Source organism: Scyliorhinus torazame, chromosome 14 (assembly GCF_047496885.1).
Source record: "Scyliorhinus torazame isolate Kashiwa2021f chromosome 14, sScyTor2.1, whole genome shotgun sequence".
Classification (NCBI taxonomy): domain Eukaryota; kingdom Metazoa; phylum Chordata; class Chondrichthyes; order Carcharhiniformes; family Scyliorhinidae; genus Scyliorhinus; species Scyliorhinus torazame.
The window spans coordinates 210,062,239-210,084,708 of NC_092720.1; the positions used below are offsets into that span (position 1 = coordinate 210,062,239).

The 22,470-nt window shown below is 49.4% G+C and overlaps 1 protein-coding gene across 3 annotated transcripts in view; it reads right to left on the reverse strand.

The window, feature by feature from the left end:
• The window catches only part of LOC140390445 (olfactomedin-like protein 2A), a 41,989-nt gene extending 19,985 nt beyond the window's left edge, over nt 1-22,004 (reverse strand). For 2 of the 3 annotated variants that reach the window (XM_072475592.1, XM_072475591.1), the window contains exon 1: nt 3,303-3,849. In XM_072475592.1, coding sequence (XP_072331693.1) covers nt 3,303-3,365 — 63 coding nt within the window. In that variant the 5' untranslated portion in view covers nt 3,366-3,849. Of the gene's footprint in view, nt 1-3,302; nt 3,850-21,951 lie in introns of those variants that run through there. The other variant, XM_072475593.1, reaches the window with a different exon arrangement.
• Between the last annotated feature and the right edge of the window lie 466 nt (nt 22,005-22,470).

Here is a 22,470-nt window from a genome sequence, read left to right on the forward strand (position 1 = left end):
ATTTTTGAAGTGGAATTACTGTTGTCATGTAAACAGTTCATTTGCACACAGCAAGCCCCGCCCACGCATGGTCACATGATAAACAGCCAGATGAGTGATTTGAAGTGATTCTATTTTTTTTAAATTTAATGTACCCAATTCATTTTTTTCCAATTAAGGGGCAATTTAGCGTGGCCAATCCACTTAACCTGCACATCTTTGGGTTGTGGGGGCGAAATCCACGCAAACACAGGGAGAATGTGCGAACTCCACACGGACAGTGACCCAGAGCCTGAGTCCTCGGCGTGTGAGGCAGCAGGGCTAACCCACTGCCCCACCGTGCTGAAGTGATTCTATTTTAAAGGGATAAATATCGACCAGGGCACCAGGGAGAGTTTAGCTAATTTCCGTCCAGATTGTGGGATTAATTAGATTCACCCGAGCGGCAAGACGGGACCTCAGTTTAATATCTCGTGGGAAAGTCAGCACCTGCGAGATTGCAGCATTCCCACAGTGGTGTGGGAGTGGAACCCACCACCGTCTAACTCGGAGATGGGAGAGAGCTGGGCGGCCAGCTAATTGCTGACAATGTCCCAGAGAACACCAAACATCCTGACTCAGTCATCGTATTACCACGGCATCCACGTTCATAAAGCACACATCACACACACACATGGGAGAGTGAGATTTAACATTCTGAAATAGCATCAGATATTTTACATTGGCTCAGTGGTTAGCACTGCTGCCTCACAGCACCAGTGACCCGGGTTCAATTCCAGCTTTGGGCGACTCTCTGTGTGGAGTTTGCACATTCACCCCGTGTCTGTGTGGGGTTCCTCCAGGTGCTCCGCTTTCCTCCCACAGTCCAAAGATGTGCAGGTTCGGTGGATTGGCCACGCTAAACTGCCCCTTAGTGTCCAAAGATGTGCAGGTTACAGGAACAGGGTGGGGGAATGGGCCTATTTAAGGTGGTCTTTCAGAGGGTAGGTGCAGATTCGATGGGCAGAATGGCCTCGTTCTGCACTGTAGGAATTCTATGGAACACAGACATATAGAGAGGAAAGCGAGATTTAACATCTTGAAATAGCACCGGAAATTTTACATTAGTAACACAGGCGCACACAAACACCTCACTTGCACACGTACCCCCACACCCTCCCCTTGCCCTGATCCAGGCTGGTTTCTCTAGTGGCACTAATTCTGTTGCTGGGTTTTAAGTAACAACAGAATTCAGAAAATGGGAATGAGGAACATTGAGGCAGGAGACCATTCAGCCCCTTGAAACTGTTCTGTACTTCAATTAGACGCTTGTTGCTCTGAATATTAATCCCATCAATCTGCCTTAGCTCCTGATTCTTCAGTACCCTTTACCTAACCAAAATCTATCAAGCCCAGTTTTGAAATGTTCACCTGCACCCCCCACAAAACACCTCCCCTGTACCCCCTCGCCTCCTTCCCCCATTAATCTCCCAGATTCAACAGTATTTCTTGGGCGACAGATTTCCTGACATAACTCCCCTTTGTGTAAAGATGTGCTTCCCAACATCACCCCTGAATATCCTGGCTCTAAGTTTAACGGGGCAATTCTCCGAGCCCCCGCTGGAGAATCGTGCCACGATGGCCCGACGTCCAGCTCGCTATTCTCCGAGGTGCGGAGAAACGGCGCCATTTACGACGGCGCGTTTGGTCGCTGCCAGCGGGAATCTGCGGGAACGCTCAGGGGACGGCCTCCGGGGGAGGGGGGGGCCTCTGATAGGGTCTGGCCTGCGATCGGGGCCCACCAATCGGCGGGCCGGCCTCTTCCCCCTCCCCACTTTCTGGAATGGCCCGCCCCTGAACACCGACCCCATGTTGGGTCGGGGCCGGCGCGCGTAAGAAGTTTCCCGCGCATGCACAGGATGGCGCGGCCCAACTGCGCATGCGCAGGATTGAGCTGTCCCAACTGCGCATGCGCGGGTTGGCGTGGCGCCCATTTTGCACCGCGTACGGAGGCTGGAGCGGCGTGATCCGCTCCGGCGCTGTGCTGGCCCGTGCCCTGTTCGCGCCGTCATGAGACGCAACGGCGTTCGCGACGGCGCGAACACTTGGCCGCCATATTGGTGAATCGCCCCCTAAGGTTGTGCCCCTCTGGAGCCATGTCCCTCCCTTCCCTCCTCAGGCAACTAAGGAAACCATCCCTCTCTCTCTCTCTCTCTTCTCTCTTTCAAGTCCTTGAACCACCTTAACAGTCCCAAAGCACTTTACAGCTCTGCAGTACTTTTGAAGTGCTGTTAGTATGTAGGAAAGTCAGCAGTCAATCTGTGCACAAGACCCCATGAATATCATTGGGATCATGGTCAAATCATCCGCTTTTTTGTGATTTTGCTTGAGGGATGAATAGTGCACAGGTCATCCCCTCCCTCACGACCCTCACCCCAAACCCCACCCCCATTGGCTCATCTTCCAAACAGTACCATGGCGTATCTAACCCACCCGAAAGGGCACACAGGGTCCTTGGTTTAATGATTCACTCAAAAGACAGCACCTCTGACAGCGCAGCACTGCCCTCACTGGGCGTGTCCGCTGGAATCCACACTCAACTCTCTGGAGTGGGACTTGAACTCTGCATGTTCAGACTCCAAGGTGTGTGAGAGAGAGGGGGAGAGAGAGAGAGCTGCCCACGCAGCCACACAGGAGTTAGTAAAAGTGGTTGTGAAGCTGTCAAACTCGTGCAAATCCAATTGTTTCCCTGATGCCTCTTTGGGGATAGAAGACTGCCACCCTTAGCTCTGGGTGACCCCAGGCCCACACCCAACTGGTTCCTGACCCACTTAGGGCAGCTCGGTAGCACAAGTGGTTAGCACTGTGGCTTCACAGCACCAGGATCCCAGGTTTGATTCCCCGCTGGGTCACTGCCTGTGCAGAGTCTGTACGTTCTCCTAGTGTTTGCGTAGTTTTCCTCCGGGTGCTCCGATTTCCTCCCACAGTCCAAAGACGTGCAGGTTAGGTGGACTGGCCATGAAAAATTGCCCTTAGTGATCAAAAAAAGGTTAGGAGGGGTTATTAGGTCACAGGGATAGGGTGGAAGTGAGGGCTTAAGTGGGTCGGTGCAGATTCGACGGGCCGAATGGCCTTGTTCTGCACTGTATGTTCCATGTTCTTTCATGACCCACTACCAGGGTTTGGGCAATTCCGCATAGCCAGTAAGTGCCAGCCTTGCCCACAACTTGGGAATGAAGTTTAAAATCAGAGATCTCAATGCCACCATTAAAGCACACTCCACCACTCAGCACATCGGCTGCCAGCCGGCCCACATCCCCTAGGAAATAAACCCTCGTCCTTACCTGGGATAAGGTGACCAGCACGGAGTTGAGCAGCAGTGTAAAAACCATCAATCCAGCCCTCATTGTATCACTAGCTCGGCTCGCACCTCCTGCCCCTACAGCTTGCACTGCAACATCATCCCGCCCAGTCCAGGAGCTGGCATCTTGGCAGAGTCAAGCCAGGGTGCCACTCTGCCTCTCCATCCTATGCCAGGCTAAAAAAGGAGGTGGTGGGTTGGGGTGTCAGGAGCAGAGTAATCCTTGCGCTAGAGTTCCATCTCTTTCTCTTGTCCACTGAGATTCTGTCAATCGCAGGTTAATGCCCAGTTTCCCAGGAGCAGCGTGGATTCAGTCTCTCAGGGTGGTGGTTGGGGTAGGCGGCTCGGTGTTCACAGCCCCACCCGTGTCCTCACCCTCACACCAATCAGCATTTAAACACGATGCAGTGTCAGGCACGACTGAAGAGGGCATGCACGCCAGTCCCGTTTCCTTTCGCTTTCTCTGTCGTCCTGTCTAACACTCTCTCTCTCGCTCTGCCTCTCTGCACATACCACCCTGCCTTTGTTGTGCTTTCTTATAGCCTATGTTAGTAACTGCTTAACCCGTCACACGCTAGGATTGCACTCCTCTAACATCCCTCTCCAAGCCAACAGCACCACCTGGAGGCAGAGCACAATGCCAGCAGCCAGGAGCCTGCACCCTGTTCCACCAGATGGCAGCAGAGCCCGACTATTTGACCACAGAGGACCACAGCTGAGATCCCCAGGCTACATACATGCAGGACTCACTGATCGTTTATATTTATTAATTCACTTCGGGTGACACAGTGGTTAGCACTGCTGCCTCAAAGCTCCAGGGACCCGGGTTCAATTCCGGCCTTGGGTGACAATCTGTGTGGAGTCTGCACGTTCTCCCCGTGTCTGCGTGGGTTTCCTCCGGGTGCTTCGGTTTCCTCCCACAGCCCAAGGATGTGCGGGTTTGTTGGATTGGCCATGATAAACTGACCCTTAGTGTTCAGGGATGTGCAGGTTAGGTAGGGTCACAGACATAGGGCGGGTGGACAGGGGAGTGGGCAAGAGTAGAGTGCTCTTTCGGAGGGCCAGTGCAGACCCAATGGGCCAAATGGCCTCCTTCTACACTGTATACACTGTAGAGATGCTATGATTTATGGGATGTGGGCATCACTGGATAGGCCAGAATTTAGTGCCCATCCCTAATTGAAAAGGTGGTGGTGAGCTGCCTTCTTGAACAATTGCAGTCCCTGAGGTGTAGGTACTATTGAGGAGGGACTTCCAGGATTTGGACCCAGTGACAGCGAAGGAACTGCCAATATATTTCCAAGTCAGGAGGTGAGTGGCTTGGTGGGGACCTACAGCTGGTGGTCATTGAATCAGCAAATTTTAAAGCACAGAAAGAGGCCCATCGTGTCTGCTCCTGCCATCAAGCACCTATCTATTTAAATCCCATTTCCCAGCACTTGGTCTGCAGCCTTGCATGCTATGATGTTTCAAGTGCATATCTAAATGCTTCTTAAATATTGTGAGGGTTCTCATCTCTACTACCCTTTCAGGCAGTTCTGAATTTATACACCCCTTTGTGGAAAGGTTTTACCTCAAACCCCCTCTAAATCACCTGCCCATTATCTTAAACCTATACCTCTTAGTTATTGACCCCACTACGAAGGGGAAAGGTTTCTTCCTATCTACCCTACCTATGTTCCTCATAACTTTGTACACCTCAGTCAGGTCCTTCTCAAACAAATTACCCCGACCTAAGCAGCATCTGTTCATAGCTGAAACTCTGTCAACATCCTGGTGAATCTCCACTACACCCTCTAGTGTAATCAGCTTCTTCCTATAGTGCAGCGACCAGAACTGCACACAGTAGTCTAGCTGTCGCCTACAACTGTTTTATACAGCTCCATCATAACCTTCCTGCTCTTATATTCTATGCCTCAGATAATAAAGGCAAGTATCCCAGATGCCTTCTTATCTAGCTTATCTATCTGCCCTGCTGTCTTCAGGATCCCAAGGTCCCTTTAATCCTCTGCACTTCCTAGCAGCTAACCATTCATTATATTCTCTTGGCTTGTCAGTCCTCTCAAAATGCATCACCTCACACTTTTGACAAGCTGCCCTGGTAGCCACAGTATTAATATGGCTAATCCAGTTCAGTTTCTGGTAACTCCCAGGATGTTGATAGTTAGGGATTTAGTGATGATAATGCTATTGAATGTCAAGGGGCGATGGTTAAATACTCTCTTGTTTGAGATGGTCATTGCTTGGCACTTGTGTGGCGTGAATGTTACCTGTTACATGTCAGCCCAAGCCTGGATATTGCCTGCTGAGACTGCCTTTCCTCCAACCATTTCACACTCCAACAGGTGACTTCCCTTCCCATCACTCAGGAGGAAGTTCCGCCTTAGAGAGCTGTCGGCTCAATCTGATTGGCCAGCAGCTGTCCAGTGACTGAAGCGCCAGAAACTGCAGTGGACAGAATTGGCACTTCATGCAGCCTCAGGTCCAGGAGCGAAGGAACAGGTAAGTTTTAGGGGAGGTAAGGAAAGGCCTGAGAGGGTGGGATTGAGGTGTCGGGGAGAGGCCAGGATGGGGTGGGGTTGAGGTAGTTCCAGCGGTAAGTGGTCCTTAAGGGGGTGGGTGCCTGTAGTGAAAAGGGGGCTGCTGGACTGGAACGGCCCTGAAACAGCTGAATAATTAGTCTCTGAAGGCTTTGGGACAATATTGGCAGCCTGTCCGAGACCTATTATTTGACGATATTCAGGTGTATCTCTCTTCGGTGCTGTAGATAGAGGGAGGAATGTTGTCCAGGAAACTGAGAGAATTTACCTGCTCATTTTCAACATGCAGATAAGTGGAACACTGTTTACTGAAACTCTGCATATTGGGTTAAAATTACTCAGAAACATGTTTATGGTTAGATTGTAACATCAATCGTTTAATATTGAAGGATTACTGTTGACCTCCAAAGTCTGTCCAGCAGAGAGGAACAGTGTGTGGGAAGTACAAAGTTCTCTCCACAGTGCACAGAGCAGGGAAAATGATAGGCTCTGTCTGTCCCGGGTTTTTAAAATATTAATTTCCCTGATTTATTTGAGAAGGGAATAAACAGATGAAATAGTCACTGACGTTTGAGCACATTATCGAACTCATGAATCTCTGCATTGAATTTCACACGCCATTTGTCTGCCTCTTCCACCAGTCTGCCCCAGGCCTGACCCCTGGGAACTTCACCATAAGATATTCTGCAGTTCGCAAAACACACATTAGAAATATAGAAATTGGGAGCAGGAGGAGACCATAATGATAATTATTATTATTTTCACAAGTAGGCTTACATTAACACTGCAATGAAGTCACTGTGAAAAACCCCTAGTCGCCACATTCCGGCGCCTGTTCGGGTACACAGAGGGAGAATTCAGAATGTCCAATTGACCTAACAGCAAGTCTTTTGGGACTTGTGAGAGGAACCTGGAGCACCTGGAGGAAATCCACGCAGGCACAGGGAGAACGTGCAGACTCTGCACAGACAGTAACCCAAGCCGGGAATTGAACCTGGGACCCTGGAGCTGTGAAGCAATGGTGCTAACCACTATGCTACCGTCCTTATTTTGCTGGGCAGCCTCAGGGCTCTGTTTAAAGAACCGCTTGTGAGCCGCTGAAATCCCGCCTGACAACTAGGTGATAATTTGGAGCTGGTTCCTGTGTTTTGGGCAGGAATGATGTGAACAGAGGAATAAGAAGATGAAGAGCACAATGTAATGTTGCAGTGTGGGTGTCAATCAGTGTGTGTAATGTTTGAATGGAGCTGCTGAATCAGTGGGACTCAGGGTGACAGAATGTGGTGAGAAACCTGAATCAGCTGAATTTGGGACATTGTCACTTTCTAAAGCCCGGGGCTCCGAGGCCTTTCCCACGCTTCCCTCGCGCGCGTGCGCGTGCGCGCGCTTCCCATCACGTGACGCTGTGCCGCGTACAGCCCCTCCCCTTGCTGACGCTATCTGATCCTCCAATCAGAGCCGCGCTTCTTCCAGCGCTCTCTCTGTCTTGGGCTTCTCGCGCTCACTTCACTTCAGCTGAAATCAACTTTGAAAATGTGGATTTGATCCGATCCGAATATCAGTGACGCAACAATCACAATATGATGTCACAATGGAAAGAGACCATTCGGCCCATCGTGTGTGTGAACCTTCAAAGACACTCCCCATTTCTCGGGCTGTTTTTAATGGGGAATTCTTTCCTGCAGCACCGACATTCTGTCAGCAGGTGCTCTTTGTAACAATGAAAGACTTGAGTTCACACAGCCAAAATGTGCAAGGTTGGAGGGATCAGGCCGGGGACTGGGAATCGGTAAAATGCAGTTGCAGAGAGCTAATGCCAGTGACAGGCCGAATGGCCTCCTGCACTGTAAATATTCTGCGATGGGGGTGTGGGGGGAGAGACGGGGTGGGGGCAGAGTAGGAGGATGAAATATGACTGATGTATATACTGTATAATAAGTTCCCATGTTAATGTCAATAGAAAAAGCCCTCCATCAGCACCAAAATAATACTGCAGCTATTACTCTAACTCATGGCCAGCCTGTGTCTCACAGCAAGAATTCAATGTGGAGTAGGTCTCAGGAGCAAGGAGAATTGAAAATAATTAAAATAAAACCCACAACAGCACCCGTTTTCCCCAACCAGTGACTCGTTTCTGCAACAACACCTTCACAGAAAAAGCCCAGCGTTGTTTATTTGTTTCTAAAAAAGGCAGTATTTTCACCCAAATTAAATGGTCACTGCAATTATGTACAGGAAAAAAGATTAAATATGAAGAGATAAACATATTTTCTCCACCTCAAATAAATGTGCTTTTTACCCGCTCAACTGAACTGACAAAGTGTGTGTTTGGTGGGTGGGAAACTGGTGAATTTCTCCTGACGCACAATTTTAAATTTGTTGGGTACTCAGTGTACACACAGACGGTGCACCAACCTTATGGCGGCTCTGTCAAAATAATTCCATTTAGATTATGTTTTATCTCCATCTTTTCCGGATGGAAGTTCACCACTTCACATTTATCCACATTAAATCTCATTTCCCATGAGTCTGCCCATTTCACCGGCCCTGTCCTCCCGAAGTCAGTTACTCTCCTCCTCACTAATTAACTTGCTGATAAGATTTGTATCATTCCTTAATTTAATAATTGTACTTTCTATACTTGTCATAGAACATACAGTGCAGAAGGAGGCTATTCGGCCCATTGAGTCTGCACCAACCCACTTAAGCCCTCACTTCCGCCCTATACCCGTAACCCAATAACCCCTCCGAACCTTTTTGGTCACTAAGGGCAATTTATCATGGCCAATCTACCTAACCTGCATGTCTTTGGACTGTGGGAGGAAACCGGAGCACCCGGAGGAAACCCACACAGACACGGGGAGAACGTGCAGACTCCGCACAGACAGTGACCGAGCAGGGAATCGAACCTGGGACCCTGGCACTGTGAAGCCACAGTGCTAATCACTTGTGCTACCATGCTGCCCACTTAACCCATCCCCCTGCCCACTTCCCTCAGCCCCTCCCTCTCTCCACAGCCCCTCTCCTTACCCCATCCCCGAGTCCATTAACACCCTCCCCCTCCTTGACACCTTCACTTTTAGAAGCTCCCCCTACTGCACCACCTCCCACTTCCATGTTTCCTCCTCCTGCTCTGCCCCCACCCCTCTCCCCCCAATATTTACAGTGCAGGAGGCCATTCAGCCTATCACTGGCACTGGCTCTCTGCAACTACATTCTACCTATACCCACTCCCTGGCCTTATCCTTGTAACCTTGCACATTCTGTCTGATAGAAAATCACAGATTAAATCTGTCTGAAATTGCTTCCAATACTTTCCCCACTACTAAGGTTAGACTGACTGGCCTGTAGTTTCCTGCTTTATCTCTTTCTCCCTTCTTGAATAATAGTTCCACATTGGCTATCCTTCAGTCCTCCGGCACCTCTCATGTAGCCAGAGAGGAACTGGAAATTATTGCCAGCGGCCTTGCTATTTCTTCCCTTGCTTCAACAGCCTGGGATACATTTCACCTGGTCCTGGATATTTGTCTACTTTTAAGCCTGTCAGACCACTCAGAACCTCCTCTCTGTCTATGTTAATTTCTTTAATCTTTCCACAGTCGTACTCTCTGATTCTTATACCCACGTCGGCCCTCTAACATGTGAGGGGTGAATCTCTACAGTGCAAAAGGAGGCCATTTGGCCGATCGAGTCTGCATCCCACTTGGCCCCACTTCCCTTGCCCTAACCCCACACATCCCTGGACACTAAGGGGCAATTTAGCACACCCAATCCACCTAAGCTGCACATCTGTGGACTGGTCCTGAAAGCAGATTTTAGGGAGTTAGGAAGGAAATTAAAAAGCAGAACATCAACAGCAGTAATCTCAGGATTACTCCCAATGCCTTATGGAATAGGACGATTGAGCAGTTCAATACATGGCTGAAGAAATGGAGTAAGAGAGAGGGCTTCAGATTTGTGAGGAATTAGGACTAGTTCCAGGGCAGATGGGTCCTGTACAAGAAGGATGATTTACACTTTAACAGAACTCGGGGAGGTCTGCTAGTGTTTTTAGGGAGAATTTAAACTTGATTGGCAGGCGGATGAGAACTTGAGGGGAACTCAGAGTGAAAAGGAGAAAAACTGGCAATGGGAAGGAGAGAAGTATTAATTGATAAAGAATATTAATTAGAGAGTACTATTAAGGTAAACAGAATACTCGGCGAGCTTGATAGAAATACAGTCGGCATTAGATGGGGTCAGAATAAGGGGGAAATTTTAAAAGTAGAAATCAGGATTAATGCACATGTATGTTAGTGTACAGAGAGTTGTTAATAAAATTGGTGAACTACAGGCACAGGTTGACAAATGGAACTATAATATTATTGCGAAAACAGAGACCTGGCTGAAAGAATGACTGGGCTGGGTTTTAAATATTCCTGAGAGACAGGAAAGGAAGAAAAGGGTTAGTGGAGTGACAGTATTAATTAAAAATAGCATGACAGTACTGGAGAGAGAGATTATCCAGATGGGTCAAGGATGGAATCTCTCTGGATAGAGTTAAGGAATGAAAAAGATGCAACAACATTGATTGGCGTAGTATACAGACTCCCAGCTCATGGAAGGGATGCAGAGAAATTTGCAAGGAAATTACAGACGTACAAGAATTATATGGTGATTATAATGGGGGACTTCAATTATCCAAATATAGACTGGGAGCAGAATAGTGCAAAGAAGGGTGAGAGTTCCTGCAGAGCGTTCAAGATCATTTTCTGCAGCAGTATGATTCCGATCCACTGAGAGGACAGACACTGTTGGACCTGGTTCTGGGGATACATTTCTAGCTCATGGAATAAAAGGGAAAATTTGCATCTGGATAAGAATTTGGCTGAGTGACTGGAAACAGTCTCGACAGGTTTTCATATTGGGGAAGGTTTGTTGTGGAGATCCCCAATGCTCAGCGTTGGGGTCCTTGATCTTCCTGATATATTAATGACCTGGACTGTGACGTGCAGGACATGATTTAAAAATTTGCAGCTGATAAAAAGATTGTGGGCGGGATTCTCCGTTGCCCGACGCTGAAATCGTGTTCGGCGATCAGGCGGAGGATGGGCTCCGACACTTTGCGATTCTCCGTCCCCTCCAAACCTGCCTCATCCTGACGCGCGCTGTGCGCAGTCGCAATGCCGTTGGCACCACATGGGCCTTCCCACTCGCGCTAGGCTGAGTTCCCGACAGCGCGGGACATGTTTCCTCGCAAAAATCGTGAAACCGGCGTGGCAGCTGCGGCCGGTGTCCAGCATCGCCACATTCAACCGGGATCCGTGCCGCTGGTCGGGGGAGGGTTCAGCAAGGGCTGGGGGGACTGGTGGGGGATGGTCAGGGTGTGGGATCGCAGTTTATAGGTTGGGTCCGGCACGGCCCGCGCCACGTTGCACAGCGTGACCGCTGTTGGTCGTTAGCCGTGCATATGAGCGGCCTGGGACCCGGCCATTCTCCAGCTGTTTCAGCGCGGGTGGCAGGAGTTTTGGTCGGCACCGGTGCTAGCCCCTCACCGGCCTCGAAATCGGTGAGGGGTTTGCACTGATTGTTTACATGTGGAACTCCTGCAGAGTCTCCGTTTCAGCCGGCACTTAGCCACAGGAACAGGGAATCCGCCCAGTATCTGTGATTCTGTGAAGTGCTGACTTTTTGATTTGTTCCAGGAGCCAGAATTTTGCTCAGAGTCTGTTGTGTGGCACTGTATCAAAAGCCATTTGAAAATCCATATACCACATCAGCGTTTTATTTCTTTTTGAAAAAAACTTTATTGAGGCTGTTATATATTTACACATCAAACATAATCACAAAACAAAACAAGTCAACAGGGCTGCAAATAACCAAATCAACTAAATCGCTGGCTTTTAAAGCAGACCAAGGCAGGCCAACAGCATGGGTTCAATTCCCATACCAGCCCCCCCGAACAGGCGCCGGAATGTGGCGACTAGGGGCTTCTCACAGTAACTTCATTTGAAGCCTACTTGTGACAATAAGCAATTTTCATTTCATTTTCATTTCATTTTTCAAATACCCTGCCAATTGCTAGCTCCCCAACCTCCCCATTTTATCCCCCCCCCCCCCCTCCCCCGCTGCTGGCATCTTAACTGTTCTCAAAGAAGTCGATGAATGGCTGCCATCTCTGGGCAAACCCCCCCACAGACCCTCTCAAGGTGAACTTTATCTTCTCCAGCCTGAGAAATTCTGCCAGGTCCCTCACCTATACCCCTGGTTTTGGGGGCCTCGAGTCCCTCCATTCTAATAATATCCATCTCCGGGTTACCAGGGAGACAAAGGCCAAAACATCGGCCTCTCTCGCCCCTGGACACCCGGGTCTTCTGACACTCTAAAGATCGCCACATCTGGAGTCTGGACCACCTTCACCTTCCGGACCTCCGACATAACATCGGCAAATTCCTGTCAGAATTCCCCCAAGCTTCGGACAAGCCCAAAAACATATGGATATGATTCGCGAGCCCATACGCACAATACCCACACCTATCCTCCACCCCTTCAAAAAACCTGCTCATCCTGGCTACCGTCATGTGTGCCCCTGCCTACCATCTTGAACTGAATAATGCACAACGAGGATGCATTCATCATCCTCAGAGCCTCCTGCTATAGCCCAGCCTCCAACTTCCTGCCCATCCTTTGCTCCCACTTGAGCTTCACTACCCCTATCGCGGCTCCCTCCCAAATATCAACTTATATATTTACGACACTTTACCCTCACCTACCCCTGTTCTTAACACCACCTTCTCCTGCAGCCCCTGGGGCGGCAGGTGAGGAAAGGACAGCACCTGTGTTATGGGCCAGGGTTTAGAGAACCCCAAAGTGTATCATGGAGTTCACCTGACCCACAACTTTTAATAGATTGTGGTATGGAGAGCACACGGTCCACCCAGGTGTAGTACTGCAGAGGTTGAAAAGTAATTTTTAAAGCAAAACTATGTTTATTCTATGAACTCGAGTTAACCTTTTTAAAACATAGTGAACATCTTAGCAACTATTAATTCAAATATAACCCCCCAAAGAATACAACACTAAGTAATCCTTACTTTCCTTTTAACATCCATAAGACATTAAAAAAAAACTTTTAACAGAAGCACATCAAGTTTAAATTCACTATTGAGAACAGTTATCACTCTGAATTCACCAAATGATCAAGAGATAGTCTTTACATGGCAGAGAGAACAACATTACACCTTCTGTGGCTGGCTGCAGCTCCAACACTAAAAACGAAACCAAAAGTACACAGACACACCCTTAAATTCACTATTGAGAACAGTTATCATTCTGAATTCACCAAATGATCAAGAGATAGTCTTTACATGGCAGAGAGAACAACATTACACCTTCTGTGGCTGGCTGCAGCTCCAACACTAAAAACGAAACCAAAAATACACAGACATACCCAAGCTTTTCTCAAAGTGAAACTAAAAGCTGACAGACAGCCCAGCTCCACCCACACTCTGACACTACTGCAGTAACATGAGCTGACAAACATTTCTTAGTGACATTCTCATGACACCTGCTTCCGGACAAAATCCCTCATCTGTAAATACCAAAACCCATTCCCGGTGGGCAACTCAAACTCCTCCACCAACCCCTGCAAGCTTGAAATGCTGTCCCCCATGAAGAGATCTTGAAACCGCTCAATCCCCACCCATTGCCACCCCTGAAGCCCCCCATCCAGTCCCCCTGGAACATCTGTTCCACGATGGAGGCTAGGCCAGTTGCATGCTCCTCCTGTAGGATGTGGGTGGTGAGGGATACCACCGGTGTCCCCGCTGACTATACCTGCGGGAAGTGCACCCAACTTCAGCTCCTCAAAGACCGTGTTAGGGAACTGGAGCTGAAGCTGGATGAACTTCGGATCATCCGGGAGGCAGAGGGGGTGATTGAGAAGAGTTACAGGGAGGTAACCACACCCAAGGTACAGGACAAGAATAGCTGGGTTACAGTCAGGGGGAAAAAAACAAACAGGCCGACAGTGCAGGGATCCCTCGTGGCCGTTCCCCTTCAAAACAAGTATACCGTTTTGGATGCTGTTGGGGGGGATGACCTACCGGGGGAAGGCCCTAGCAGCCAGGTCTCTGGCACTGAGTCTGGCTCTGGGGCTCAGAAGGGAAGGGGGGAGAATAGAAAAGCAATAGTTGTAGGAGATTCAATGGTTAGGGGAATAGATAGGAGATTCTGTGGTCGCGAGCGAGACTCCCGGAAGGTATGTTGCCTCCCGGGTGCCAGGGCCAGGGATGTCTCGGATCGTGTCTTCAGGATCCTTAAGGGGGAGGGGGAGCAGCCAGAAGTCGTGGTGCACATTGGTACCAACGACATAGGTAGGAAAAGGGGTGTGGAGGTAATAAACAAGTTTAGGGAGTTAGGCTGGAAGTTGAAAGCCAGGACAGACAGATTTGTCATCTCTGGTTTGTTGCCGGTGCCACGTGATAGCGAGGCTAGGAATAGAGAGAGAGTGCAGTTGAACACGTGGCTGCAGGAATGGTGTAGGAGGGAGGGCTTCAGGTATTTGGATAATTGGAGCGCATTCTGGGGAAGGTGGGACCTGTACAAGCAGGACGGGTTGCACCTGAACCAGAGGGGCACCAATATCCTGGGAGGGAGGTTTGCTAGTACTCTTCGGGAGGGTTTAAACTAATTTGGCAGGGGAATGGGAACCGGATTTGTAGTCCAGCAACTAAGGTAGCCGATATTCAGGACGCCAAAGCTTGTAATGAGGCAGTGGGGAAGGGAACACTGACAAAGGAGAGTATTTGCAGGCACGGAGATGGGTTGAAGTGTGTATACTTCAACGCAAGAAGCATCAGGAATAAGGTGGGTGAACTTAAGGCATGGATCGGTACTTGGGACTACGATGTGGTGGCCATCACGGAAACTTGGATAGAAGAGGGGCAGAAATGGTTGTTGGAGGTCCCTGGTTATAGATGTTTCAATAAGATTAGGGAGGGTGGTAAAAGAGGTGGGGGGGTGGCATTATTAATTAGAGATAGTATAACAGCTGCAGAAAGGCAGTTTGAGGAGTATCACCCTATTGAGGTAGTATGGGTTGAAGTCAGAAATAGGAAAGGAGCAGTCACCTTGTTAGGAGTTTTCTATAGGCCCCCCAATAGTAGCAGAGATGTGGAGGAACAGATTGGGAAACAGATTTTGGAAAGGTGCAGAAGTCATAGGGTAGTAGTCATGGGCGACTTTAACTTCCCAAATATTGAGTGGAAACTCTTTAGATCAAATAGTTTGGATGGGGTGGTGTTTGTGCAGTGTGTCCAGGAAGCTTTTCTAACACAGTATGTAGATTGTCCAACCAGAGGAGGGGCAATATTGGATTTAGTACTGGGTAATGAACCAGGGCAAGTGATAGATTTGTTAGTGGGGGAGCATTTTGGAGATAGTGACCACAATTCTGTGACTTTCACTTTAGTAATGGAGAGGGATAGGTACGTGCAACAGGGCAAGGTTTACAATTGGGGGAAGGGTAAATACGATGTTGTCAGACAAGAATTGAAGTGCATAAGTTGGGAACATAGGCTGGCAGGGAAGGACACAAGTGAAATGTGGAACTTGTTCAAGGAACAGGTGCTACGTGTCCTTGATATGTATGTCCCTGTCAGGCAGGGAAGAGATGGTCGAGTGAGGGAACCATGGTTGACAAGAGAGGTTGAATGTCTTGTTAAGAGGAAAAAGGTGACTTATGTAAGGCTGAGGAAACAAGGTTCAGACAGGGCATTGGAGGGATACAAGATAGCCAGGAGGGAACTGAAGAAAGGGATTAGGAGAGCTAAGAGAGGGCATGAACAATCTTTGGCGGGTAGGATCAAGGAAAACCCCAAGGCCTTTTACACATATGTGAGAAATATGAGAATGACTAGAGCGAGGGTAGGTCCGATCAAGGACGGTAGCGGGAGATTGTGTATTGAGTCTGAAGAGATAGGAGAGGTCTTGAATGAGTACTTTTCTTCTGTATTTACAAATGAGAGGGGCGATATTGTTGGAGAGGACAGTGTGAAACAGATTGGTAAGCTCGAGGAAATACTTGTTGGGAAGGAAGATGTGTTGGGCATTTTGAAAAACTTGAGGATAGACAAGTCCCCCGGGCCTGACGGGATATATCCAAGGATTCTATGGGAAGCAAGAGATGAAATTGCAGAGCCGTTGGCAATTATCTTTTCGTCCTCACTGTCAACAGGGGTGGTACCAGGGGATTGGAGAGTGGCGAATGTCGTGCCCCTGTTCAAAAAAGGAACTAGGGATAACCCTGGGAATTACAGGCCAGTTAGTCTTACTTCGGTGGTAGGCAAAGTAATGGAAAGGGTACTGAAGGATAGGATTTCTGAGCATCTGGAAAGACACTGCTTGATTAGGGATAGTCAGCACGGATTTGTGAGGGGTAGGTCTTGCCTTACAAATCTTATTGAATTCTTTGAGGAGGTGACCAAGCATGTGGATGAAGGTAAAGCAGTGGATGTACATGGATTTTAGTAAGGCATTTGATAAAGTTCCCCATGGTAGGTTTCTGCACAAAGTAAGGAGGCATGGGATAGTGGGAAATTTGGCCAGTTGGATAACGAACTGGCTAACCGATAGAAGTCAGAGAGTGGTGGTGGATGGCAAATATTCAGCCTGGATCCCAGTTACCAGTGGTGTACCGCAGGGATCAGTTCTGGGTCCTCTGCTGTTTGTGATTTTCATTAATGACTTGGATGAGGGAGTTGAAGGGTGGGTCAGTAAATTTGCAGACGATACGAAGATTGGTGGAGTTGTGGATAGTAAGGAGGGCTGTTGTCGGCTGCAAAGAGACATAGATAGGATGCAGAGCTGGGCTGAGAAGTGGCAGATGGAGTTTAACCCTGAAAAGTGTGAGGTTGTCCATTTTGGAAGGACAAATATGAATGCGGAATACAGGGTTAACGGTAGAGTTCTTGGCATTGTGGAGGAGCAGAGAGACCTTGGGGTCTATGTTCATACATCTTTGAAAGTTGCCACTCAAGTGGATAGAGCTGTGAAGAAGGCCTATGGTGTGCTCGCGTTCATTAACAGAGGGATTGAATTTAAGAGCCATGAGGTAATGATGTAGCTGTACATAACCTTGGTAAGGCCACATTTGGAGTACTGTGTACAGTTCTGGTCGCCTCATTTTAGGAAGGATGTGGAAGCTCTGGAAAAGGTGCAAAGAAGATTTACCAGGATGTTGCCTGGAATGGAGAGTAGGTCTTACGAGGAAAGGTTGAGGGTGCTAGGCCTTTTCTCATTAGAGCGGGGAAGGATGAGGGGCGACTTGATAGAGGTTTATAAGATGATCAGGGGAATAGATAGAGTAGACAGTCAGAGACTTTTTCCCCAGGTGGAACACACCATTACAAGGGGACATAAATTTAAGGTGAAAGGTGGAAGATATAGGAGGGATATCAGAGGTAGGTTCTTTACCCAGAGAGTAGTGGGGGCATGGAATGCACTGCCTGTGGAAGTAGTTGAGTCGGAAACATTAGGGACCTTCAAGCAGCTGTTGGATAGGTACATGGATTACGGGAAAATGATATAGTGTAGATTTATTTGTTCTTAAGGGCAGCACGGTAGCATTGTGGATAGCACAATTGCTTCACAGATCCATGGTCCCAGGTTCGATTCCAGCTTGGGTCATTGTCTGTGCGGAGTCTGCACGTCCTCCCCGTGTCTGCGTGGGTTTCCTCCGGGTGCTCCGGTTTCCTCCCACAGTCCAAAGATATGCGGGTTAGGTGAATTGGCCAATGATAAATTGCCCTTAATGTCCAAATTGCCCTTGGTGGTGGGTGGAGGTGTTGAGTTTGGGTAGGGTGCTCTTTCCAAGAGCTGGTGCAGACTCAAGGGGCCGAATGGCCTCCTTCTGCACTGTAAATTCAATGATAATCTATGATTAATCTAGGACAAAGGTTCGGCACAACATCGTGGGCCGAAGGGCCTGTTCTGTGCTGTATTTTCTATGTTCTATGTTCTATGTTCTATGAACCGAGCCAAATTCAGCTGGTGCAGCTGCTCTCACCCCCGCGCCACCTGAATGCCCAGATACTGAAAGTTTCCCAAAACCACTCGACGCTGCAACTCCTCCAACATCTTCTCCAGCCCCCTCGCTTGTATTGGAAAAACCTCGCTCTTCCCTGTATTCAATTTGTACCCCGAGAACCGGCCAAATTCCTCCAATATACTCATAAACCCCCCAATACCTCCCAACAGGTTTGAAATATAAAGCAGCAAGTCGTCCGCGTACAGCGCGACCCTATGCTCCACCCCCTATACTATCCCCTGCCAGTCCCTTAACGCTCTCAGCGCCATTGCCAATAGCTCTTTGGCCTCGTCCCCCAATGCAGCCTGAAATATTCCGAACTTACCCGGTTCGTTCGCACACTCGCTACCAGTGCCCGGTACACCAGCCAAACCCAATCCACAAACCCTTCCCCAAACCCAAACTGCTCCAGCACCTGCCACAAATAGTCCCACTCCACCAGTCAAAGGCCTTCTCTGCATCCATGGCGACCACCACCTCCTCACTTCGTCCCTCCGGGGGCATCATAACATTATAACATTCAACAGCTGCCTGATGTTGGCCGACAAATGTATCGCCTTAACAAACCCCGTCTGGTCCTCCCCTATCACTCCCAGCAGACATTCCTCAATCCTTGAGGCCAAGATCTTGGCCTATAACTTGGCGTCCATATTTAACAGCGAAATTGGCCTGTAGGACCCACACTGCACCGGATATGTGTCCCTCTTTAAAATTAAGGAGATCAAGGCCTACGATGGCGTCGGGGGAGCACCCCTACTCCCTCACCTCATTAAATGCTCTTACCAGCGGTTGCCCCAGGTATCCCGAAAACATTTTGTAAAATTCCACTGGAAACCCGTCTGGGCCTGGGGCCTGCCCCGCCTGCATCGTCCCATACACCAGGTACTCCTCCACCCTCGGGAACTCCAACCCCTCCAAATAACGCCTCATTCCATCCACCCCATTCACCTCCACCGGGTCCAAGACCACCTTCCCTCCCCTATACTTCACCTTCCCGATCTCCCTTGCTGCCTCAATTGATGTTCCAACATCCTACTGCCTTTTCTCCATATTCATATATCGTCCCTTTAACTCCCCACAAATGCCCCACCGCCTTACCTGTGGATATCAGTCCAAACTCCATCTGTAGCTTCTGCCACTCCCTCCGAATATCTCCTATATCCAGCTGCAAAATCTCATCCACTAATCTCGCCATCTCCGCCCGCTCTGTCTTATTCCCGTATCAAAATAACCTCCCCCCTTACTACTGGCTTCAATGCCTCCCACAGCAGCTGAACACCCCCCCCTCCCCAGCCGGCCCCCTCCCCCCCACGCCCTACCGATTCATCTGCAAGTCCACCCAGTGCGGTGCATGGTCCAAAACCACAAACGTCAAATACTCCGAACCAACCACCCCCGCCAACAACGTGCTGTCCTATACAAAATGGTCGATTCGGGAGTGCACCCTATGCACGTGGGCGAAAAACCAGAATTCCCTCGCCCTCAACCTGCCAAATCTCCATGGATCCACCCCCCCATGCGCTCCAGAAACCCCCTCAGTTCCCTCGCCATCGCCGATACTCTCCCCCTCCTCGGACTCAACCAATCGAATTTCAGCTCCTGAATCCCCCCAACCCCCCCGCGCCCATTGTCAACCGGTGTGAGTCCAAGTCCGGGACATTCCCCAACACCGCCTTATAAACTCTACATCACCCCAGTTTGAGGCATAAACATGCACCAATAACCCCTCCAATTTCCCACTCACCCGAACGAACCTCCTCCATTATGTTCCCCACTTCAAAAGTAACCCGTTTATTTATCAAGACCACCACCCCCCCCATCTTCAAATCCAGTCCTGAGTGAAATGCCTGCCCTACCCACCCTTTCCTGAGCCTATTTTGGTCACCTATCTTCAGGCGCAGTTCCTGTAAAAATGCCGCTACTGCCTTTAGGCTCCTCAGATGCTTGAACACGCGAGCCCTCTTGACTGGCCCATTTGGCCCTCTCACATTTCATGTGGACTACCAGGTCGCACCCCTGCCCCCTCCCCCACCGATCAGCCATATCCCCCCCCACCGGGCCAGCCTCCAGCCCGCATCCCGCACCCCCTCACATGTCCACTGTCATCGACCCTCCCCATACCACATTTCAAAATGTCAGCATTTCCCTGTCAGCAGTATCCCCTGCTCCCCCCCTCAAAACAACAATCCCAACCCCTATCAACACTCTAACCACCTGCTCACCCCGACTGCGCTTGCATGAACTAGCTCCCCCAGCTAGCCTGGCAGCCCCCACCCATGGCGTCTAGCATGCTACCCCCCCTCTGATTCCCCTGCTCAAACACTATCCCGATGCAAACAACTCCAACATTGAAAGACCAAAAATATAGAAAAAAGCAACCACCCACCCCCAGAGAAGTACATTGGATAGTGGCCCCCAAATAAAAAAAGACCTCCTTCAAAGTTCAATATCCTCCTTCTCCTCCCAGTCCATTGTCCTTCAAAAACTCTCATCGCTTCCTCCAGGTCCCAAAATAATATTCTCAGCCATTGTAGGTCACCCAGAGGTGAGTGGGGTACAGCATCCCAAATTTCACCCCCTCCTTAAAGAGGGCAGCCTTCACTCTGTTAAAGCCCGCTCTCCTCTTGGCGAGCTCTGCACCCAGGTCCTGGTACACGTGGAGTTCACTGCCCTCCCAGTTACACCGCCTGGCCCACCTCAGGATCTGCTCCTTATCCAGAAACTGATGCAACCGCATCACCATCGCACTCGGCGGCTCATTACCCTGCAGCTTCCACATCAGTGCCCTGTGCCCCTGGTCCACCTCCAGGGCCATTCAAAGACCCCCCTCTCCCAGCAACTTCTCGAACATCCTGGCCACATACGAGCCCGCATTCGCTCCCTTGCTGCCCTCCGGCAGCCCCACGATCCTCAGGTTCTGTCTCCAAGACCGGTATTCCAAATCCTCAACCTTCTCCTGTAGCCGCCTCTGAATATCCCACATCAAACCCAACTTGGCCGCTATCGAAGTGAGCTGCTCCTCATACTCCCCCATCATCTCCTCCACTTTCCGGAATGCCTGGCTTTGAGACTCCAACCTCATCTCCACGCGGTCGATCCCCACTTTAATCGGATCCACCGTCCTCGCCAGGTCTGCCAGAGTCTCCTTTCTCTGCTGGGTGAACTTCTCGTTCAAGACATCCACCAGCTGTTCCTTAGACCACTGAGATGTTAGGGCCGATCGCTTACCCTCCGCCATCTTCCTCTGTGTCACAGGCACAGTTTCTCACTCCAACAGCTCCTTTCGCTAAAAAACACTTCTGGTCCATGAATCCATCCATCGGGGAACACACTCTTCCATCACTCCAGCACCTTTTCCCATCAACAGGTCCGCCTGATAGCCGGGGAAAAGGTCCATAAACACCGCCGCAAACGGGAGCTACTAAATGTGCGGCCAGTCACACCATGGCCTCCACCGGAAGTCCCAACAACGTTTCCTTTACCGACATTCCCAGTTACGTCCATAGTAAACTGAGCAAGTTACTGAAACCTGATTTTTCCCTGAATGAATCCATCTGGCACCCCTTCATTATCCAGTACTTGTCCACTTAGGTGGATTGGCCATGATAAATTGACTTTAATGATCAAAAAGGTTAGAGGGGTTATTGGGTTATGGGGATGGGATGGAAGTGAGGGCTTAAGTGGGTCGGTGCAGACTCGATGGGCCGAATGGCCTCCTTCTGCACTGTGTGTTCTATGTTCTGTCCCAGTGGCTGCTGATTTTACTGAAGTTTCCGATAGTTTCCCTCCCAGTGAGGTTATACTGACTGGCCTGGAGTTCCCGGCTTTATCCTTGTTCCCCTTTTTGAACAAGGCTGTAACATTCTCAATTCTCCGGTCCTCTGGCACCATCCCTGTTTCCAAGGGAGACTGGAAGATTATCCCTGGAGCCTCTGTAATTTCCATTCTCCCTTTCCCCACTAGCCTTGGCTGCATCTCATCCAATCCTGGTCCTGATATTCGAAAGTAAAGAGCGTTTCAAATACCTCCATCTTCTCAATTGTAAATTCTTCTCATGTCACCGTCAGCTCCTCACCCCACCCGACTCTGAGTGACAGTCACTGTGGCCAATCCACATTCTCAGTTCCCAAATGCCCGCCTCTCTCCGTCTGAGTGACAGGTGCTTTGGCCAATCCGTCTCCCTCAATCTCTGCGATCTAACCAATCAGCTTGCTCATTCCCTGAACCCCCGCCTACCTCACTCTGAGTAACAGGAACTCCGGCCAATCCGCTTCCCCATTCCCCGGAAACCCGCCTCCCTCACTCAGTGACGACACAAACAACATGTTGAGTTTCTGCTTCTTGGATTTAATGATGAACTGTGTAAACTTTGAGAAAAACTGTTTCTATTCCAGTGGTTCTCAGATTGTTTTCTTTTGTTTAAAGAATCAGTTTAAAATGTAATCTGGAGCCCCCAATGTAAATTATAATTCTCTATAATAACCAGAATATGAACAGGTTTCATCAGTTTACAGCTGGCAGGAGGCAGGGAGATGGTGTGAAAA